At 52.4% G+C, this 7,147-nt stretch overlaps 1 protein-coding gene across 1 annotated transcript in view; it reads left to right on the forward strand.

Moving 5' to 3' along the window:
- Positions 1–582: 582 nt before the first annotated feature.
- Positions 583–7,147, forward strand: part of PRRT1 (proline-rich transmembrane protein 1) — a 29,626-nt gene continuing 23,061 nt past the window's right edge. The window contains 2 exon segments of the mRNA XM_015420800.1: positions 583–645; positions 3,538–3,592. Coding sequence (XP_015276286.1) covers positions 583–645; positions 3,538–3,592 — 118 coding nt within the window.

The following is a 7,147-nucleotide window of genomic DNA, read 5'->3' on the forward strand; positions in this document are numbered from 1 at the left end:
CGCGTGCAGAGGAGAGTGATGAGGGTGATCGGGGGCCTGGAAACCGAGCCCTATGAGGAAAGGCTGAGGGACCCAGGAACGTGCAGTCTGGAAAAGAGGAGATTGAGGGGGGACATGATTGCTTTCTTGAAGTATTTGAAGAGTCTTCTCCAGCAGCACAGCATAAGACTCATTTTTCAGTGTTTTCCAGATATAGTATATCACACCCACTGTATAGCCATTTTTTTGTCACACCACCTGGAGACTGGCAACCCTGTTCCTCACCTTAGTTTTTAAACCACTGCCTTGGGGATGGCTTCTGATTAGAAGAAAGTTGCCAGCCTCCAGGTGGGGCCTGGAGATCCTCTGGAATTATAGCTCATCTCCAGACGACAGAGATCAGTTCCCCTGGAGGAAGAAAACCTGCTTTGGAAGGTAGACTCTATGGCATTATACCCCCACTGAACTCCCTCCCCTCTCCAGAACCTGGCTTCCCAGGCTGCACCCCCCCAAATCTCTGGAAGTTGGATACCCTGGATTGGCAGGACGGAAGCAGAGCACGGTAACTCATGCCAAGTCACATCAAGCGACTTCCTCAAGAGGATGGCTAGGCATTGCGCCCTCAGCATCGGAAGTGACAATGATCTAACTGCACCAGAGGCAGAGGTACGGTAGATTTATCCTCTGCCAGCACAGCCTGAGCGGAAGGAGGTTAAAAAATGGAGCGAGGAATAATGGCAGAGGCACAGCGGGCCACCGCTTCTGTGGGCAGGCACTCTGGGCACACAGCGACTGTCAATTATCGAAATGAGCCTCCTTCTCGCAGCCCATGAGTAACCCTCGCACAGGATACAGGTTGGAGGATTACCGTCCTAATTGGTGTCCCCGGCTCACCAGCCCGTTGTTCCGCGCCTATCCACAGTAAGACAGGCTGAGGGGCCATGAATGGGAGCAGCGTGGGTGGCAGTGCCTGGGTGTGAGCGCTGGGCTCGAAATAGACCCCTTTTATTGCTTTGTTAGCAAGAGGAACCCGCTTTTGTGCTGTTCTCAGTGCCCGCCTGCGTTCCCTTTGCCTCCTCTGTGTACGAGCTGATCTTATGGACCCGAGGAAGGACGGGGGGCCGCGTGATCCGCTCGCCCGCCTTCACTGAAGTCATTCCCCCACCCCACCCCCTATTGTTTATGCCGTTTTGTATGCCAGGCTAGCTTACATTTTTATCTCCTGGCTAACAATGCCATTTACTCAGCGGTACTTCTGGGCCCGAGTTCTGTGGCATAGGTTTTTCTATAATGAGAAGGTTAATCTTATTCCTCGCAAGATAGCAAACGGGAGGCCCCTAATCGTACCTTCAGTGTGCATTTAGCTTTTGCCATTGACCGCAAATGGTAATGCGGGCTCCAGAAGCACAGCAATTTAGTTTTCAGCATCTTTGGGGATTGATAAGGCCTACTTGTGTACTGCTTTATGGGGCTTCTGGCACAGGTTTGTCAAAAGGTTACATTCGAATGGGTTATAAAGGTAAAGGTGAAGGTTTCCCTTGCTCGAAAGCCAGTCGGAAATCGGATCCGACTCTAGGGGTGCAGTGCTCATCTCCGTTTGCAAGCCGAAGAGCCAGCGCTGTCCAAAGACTTCTCTGTGGTCATGTGGCCGGCATGACTAAACGCTGAGGCGCACGGAATGCTGTTACATAAGAACATAAGAGAGGCCAATGTTGGATCAGGCCAATGGCCCATCCAGTCCAACACTCTGTCACACAGTGGCCAAAAATACCAGGTGATATCAGGAGGTCCAGCAGTGGGGCCAGGACACTAGAAGCCTCACACTATTGACCCCCCCCCCAAGCACCAAAAATACAGAGCATCACTTGCCCCGGAGTCCAGCTGGGGTCGTGTTTCTAATAAGAGGATGCTTGTAGCAATTTCTTTTTCTTGCTTGCTTGTTGAACTGTCTTGGGTTGCTCACCTTGTATTCAACAGTTCTTTCTAAAATAGCTTTGGTGTTAAAAGAAAAACGATGACTGCTTATGGCTACAGTATAATGAGTGAAACCATGGAGGAAAGGTTGAAGCTGACTTGGTATGACTCCATAAACAGGTGAATGGAACACAGTGGGTAGATACCTATGATTCCCTTATTCTCCTGAGTCTTCCTTTGGTGGAGAACAATGTCCTCCAAGAGGCCATCCCACTCCAATCCTATGCATGTTTAAAGGTAAAGGTTCCCTTGCTCGAAAGCCAGTCAAATCCGACTCTAGGGTTGCGGTGCTCATCTCCGTTTCAAAGCCGAAGAGCCAGCACTGTCTGAAGACGTTTCCATGGTCATGTGGCCGGCATGACTAAACACCAAGGCGCACGGAACGCTCTTGCCTATTTATCTACTTGCAATTTCTTGCTGTCGAACTTCTAGGTTGGCAGGAGCTGGGGCCAGGGTCTCCCGAGCCATATTTGACACTGCTAGTCTCGACGCAGGGTTCTCGAGTAGGCGGCAGGGAGGGAACGTTTCTCCCCTCAGAAAGAGAGAAAAATGCAATCTAACAGATGCCTTCCTTGGCATCTTGAGGGAAACGGAAAAGAAATGATGAGTGAGTGTGGATCACAAGAGCAAGCCATGTGACAACATGGCTGACATTTCGATTCATTGGTTCCCAGGTCTGTAAGCAAGATACTGACCTGGATGGCCTAGGGAGATTCCAGTCTCAACAGATCTTGGAAGCGAAGCAGGGTTGACCCTAGGGTTGCCAAATTGTTTTTACCTGGCGGCGGGGGTCTCCCGTTCGGCGGCGTCAGCGCGCGCGCCGCATGCACGTCATCCAGATGTGACGTGATGACACCGGGCACACTGGGGGCGGGGCCACTTCCATTTGAGGGGAAAACTCTATGTTTTCCCCTCAAATGGCTGTGGCCCCGTCCCCAGTGTGCCCGGCGTCATCACGTCACATCCGGATGACGTGCACGCCGGGGCGGGGTTTCCCCCAGGGCCCGATTCCACCGCGGCAGAAATTGGGCCTCCAAAGCGGGGGGAAAAGCTGTGACTTGATGGCACTTTGCACCCCCTGGATGTGATCCTTCCCATAGGCCGTTACCACTATCCTGTATTGGCAGTCCATTTCCAACCATCTATAGTTAGAAATAATTTTGTTGTGCTACTGTTTGTCATTTTTAGAAGGGGTTTTTTTTCCCCCCTTGGGGAGGGGAGTGGCACTGTAGCTCTTTGGTTCCGTTTTTAAACTTCTGTTGAAACACCTTGGCTGCTGTTTCAGCAGTAAGGTAGGGCATGCCTGGCTTATGCACGTCAGGTGTAAGGTTGCCAGCTCCGGGTTGGGAAATACCTGGATATTTGGGGCTGGAGCCTCAGGAGAGCGGGATTTGGGGCAAAAGGACATATAGCCCAACTTCTGGGCCTCCAAAGCGGGGGGAAATCCACTATAAATATACATTAAAATTCCAATATAAACAACATTAAAATAAGTTTAGGTATTAAACCGTCACGTTACACAGCACATGATGTTATTACAAGATGGCGACATTCTGTTATCACTGAATTCTGTTGTCACTCCAGGCTCCTGCCAAGCTGTTAAACTTCCAGCTGTCGGTGGTGCTGATGTTAACGCCAGGTTGTTGGTGGTGTTGATGTTAGGCAGGGGTCGTTTCGTAGAAAAAGAGCTAGGGGAACTCATTAGCATAACTCATTAGCATATGCCACACCCCCTGACATCAGGGGCCTGGCGGTGGACCTGCAAGGCTGGCGGGAGTGCAAGGAAGCCCCGCCAAGGCCCTCCCTGGCCCCAGGCAGGCAGGGGTGGGGAGAGGCGGGGAGGAAACAACTTACCCTCCCTCATCTCCTGCCTCCTCCTGGCTGAATGAGGGCTGGAAGCGGGGCGGCTGGAAGCAGGGGGTGGGGCTTCGTTGTGTGCCCCACCCCCCGCACCTCACCCGGGGGAACTGCGATCCCCCACGATCCCCCCTAAATCGATCTCTGATGTTAGGGCCAGGGCCATAAAGTCGAGGCGGCACCCTACTTGAAAGCCTGGTGGAAGACCTCCGTTTTACATCCCCGGAGGTGATGCAGACACGTCACTCACATTGGGGGTGTGCCCCAGATCATCGGGGGGAAACCATAGGGTTCCCCCCTGACGATCTGGGCCACGCCCCCAACGTGAGCAGTGTGGCTGCGTCACCTCTGGTGACGCAGCTTTGGGGGCGGAGTTCCCCCTGGGGCCCGATTCCGCCGCCGCGGAAATTGGGCCACCAAAGCGGGGGATTCCCCGCCCCCCGGGCCCATTTGGCAACCGTATCCAGGAGCTCATTCCACCAGTGAGGGGCCACCACGGAGAAGGCCCTGGCCCTCATTGTAGCCAACCTGGCCTCTTTCGGTCCTGGAAGAAACAGTTGATTTTGTTATCCAGATCTTAGTGCTCTCGAGAAACATGTGGAGAAAGGCGGTCCCTTAGGGGGAGATCTCCAGCCATCACCTGGAGGTTGGTGACCCTAACATGGTGGTAGAATGGAATGTGCCACTTACAGATGGGAGATTCCAACGCTGAATGTTCTTTCACAAGAAACATTTCCACACAAGTAGAAAGCTAGCACTGCAGGGAAAAATTGTTCAACCAGGGTTGCCAACTCCAGATTGGGAAAGTTCTGGAGACGTATTAAGGGCTATACCAATAAGTCTTTGAAGGGCTGTCACTTAGAGGAGGGCGGGGAGCTGTTCCTGTTGGACATCAGCTGCACATGGAGGAGTGGGGAATCAAACCTGGGCTAGCGTCTGCGCTCCTAACCACTACACCAAACTGGCTCTCTCCACACTGAAATTTGGGAATGGTAGATAGGATTGCCAGTCCTGGGTTGGGAGATACCTGGAGTCAGTGTTCCCTCTAAGATGAATTAGTGTGAGCGAGCTCACAGTTTTTTAGCCTCCAGCTCAGATTTTTGTCTTAGTTCAGGAAGGGATGGCTCCAGAGCAAACTAATTCATGCAGTAGCAAAATTGCTGGCTCACAACTTTAAGGCCAGTAGCTCACAAAGTAGAATTTTTGCCCACAAGACTCCACAGCTTAGAGGGAGCATTGCCTGGAGTTCTGGGAGATGGCGCCTGGGCAGGGCTTGGGGAGGACCGGGACCCCGGCTGAGTATAATGGCACAGGGTCCACCCTCCAAAGCACCCGTTTTCTTATGGGGAACTGATCTTGGCCATCAGGACTGTAAAAGCGGCAGATCTCCAGGCGCCACCTGGAGGTTGGCAGCCATAAATGGTAACTGTGGTCAACACTGCCTGCCAGTGCTGCTGTTGGGTGTGCTCTGTTTTAGAACCAACACAGTTTATAGGTGCCACAGGGTTGCCAACTCTGGGTTGGAAAATTCCTGGAGATGGGCGGGGGGTGGACCCTGGGGAGGGGAAGGACCAGGGGTCATTTCCTAGCAAAAGAGGTGCAGGAGCTCATTAGCACAACTCATTAGCATAACTTACTTGCATGTGCCCCACCCCTGACATCACCGGAAGTGTGTCAGAAGGCAACACTCTCCGCTCAGGCTCCACTGGACTGTTTTGGATTGCTAGCTATTGGGGGGAGGGGACGTGCAGATCTGTCCCTCGCAGAGGAGGGAGAGCTTGTACCTGAATAAAACTTGGTCTTAAAGGTGCCACTGGACTGTTTTGGACCGGGGGCCGGGAGGGGGCTCTGCAATTTACCTGGCTGCTTCTTACTCTGACTGAGGGCTGCTGGGAGCAGGGGGTGGGGCTTGTTGCATGTGCCCGCCCCCTGGGCTCTTTACTGCCGGAGCTCTGCTCCTGTGCGCTCCTGCAGGAAATGACCCCTGGAAGGACCTTAGTGGGGTATAGATAGTGCCATACAGTGTACCCTTCACAGCAGTCATTTCCTCCAGGGGGACCGATCTCTGTTGTCTGGCGGTCACTTGTAATTCTAGTTCTCCAGACCCCACCTGGAGGTTGGCAACGCTGTGACACAAACAGACACTCTGTCAGAACAAGCCTGTAGTGTAGTCCTTTTTCTTTTCCTTTGGTTGTGCTTGACTCTTGAAGGGGGACTCAGATGAGCAATAGTGGCTGTTGCCCCAAAAAGCCCTGAATAGGCTGGGAGAAGAATACTCGAAAGACTGCCTCTTCCCAGATAAGCCTGCCTGCCTGTCATTTCAGACAAGCTACAGTGGAACTGTTGTTGTGTGCCCCCATGTTCACAATTTATTTGAATGAGAGCCACAGATGCAGGGCCTTTTCAGTGGTGGCATATCAACTGTGGCATTCCCTCTCTACAGCGGTGTACCTGGAACCAAGGTTGTGGGTCTTTAGGTGCTTGGCAAAAAAACATTTTCTTATTCTCCCAGAATTTCTGTTGACTTTGATTTCTACTGATTCCAATTTCTGGTTTTTCCCCCAGTTTCCCTTTGTATTTTCATTTTGATCAGGATCTTTGTGCTGATTTTTTTCTTCCTTCACTGTATCTGGTCTATTTACTGTGTTATTACTTCCTTCCTCTGCTAGTAGTTTTACCCTGTCTGATTTTTATTGATTTTATTGCCGCGGGTCATGTGATGGAATTTTCTATTTTTATGGCTGATTCAGTTTTTGATTGTTTGATTTTTGTTCCTGTTTGCTCTTATTGATTTAGCTGCTAAGGTCGAAGCTTCCCAGTGAGAGACACTGAGAGGGCATGGTAGAAATATTTTAAATAAATATGGGCTGCGGTCACACGGAGCATTAGCCACGCTACAGAGACGGAAGATAGGCGGATTTTCCGGGCGCGATCACAGCGCCAGATCTGGGCAGCGTAGAGCTCCCGTGGCGAACTCGAGGCTTCCCGCCGAAGATGCAGGGTAAAAAACTAGTACCTACGAGGTACTCGTTTCCGGAAACCGCAGGGCAAGGGCGGGCGCCTGATCGTGTTTCCGGTGGTAGGTCGTGGCATCCGGCGGCCGCCCATGTCCCGTTCCGAACAGGTTTTTTTCCCCCAAGTCTCCACAGGATGCACACAAGCGCCCAATGGTGCATGCGCACAAAGAGGCCCCCTCCCACTGCAGCCAGGCTTGCCGCCACTGGAGGGTCGCTATGGCCACTGTCGTGCAGGCGGTTAGAGCGGCTGTGACGAGGGGGCCCACCTCCCCCTCCATTGGCAATGCCTCGGAGCTCTGTTGGGGTCCGGAAGCGTCTGT

The sequence above is a fragment of the Gekko japonicus genome, unplaced genomic scaffold (assembly GCF_001447785.1).
Source record: "Gekko japonicus isolate JY-2015 unplaced genomic scaffold, Gekko_japonicus_V1.1 scaffold1882, whole genome shotgun sequence".
Classification (NCBI taxonomy): Eukaryota; Metazoa; Chordata; class Lepidosauria; order Squamata; family Gekkonidae; genus Gekko; species Gekko japonicus.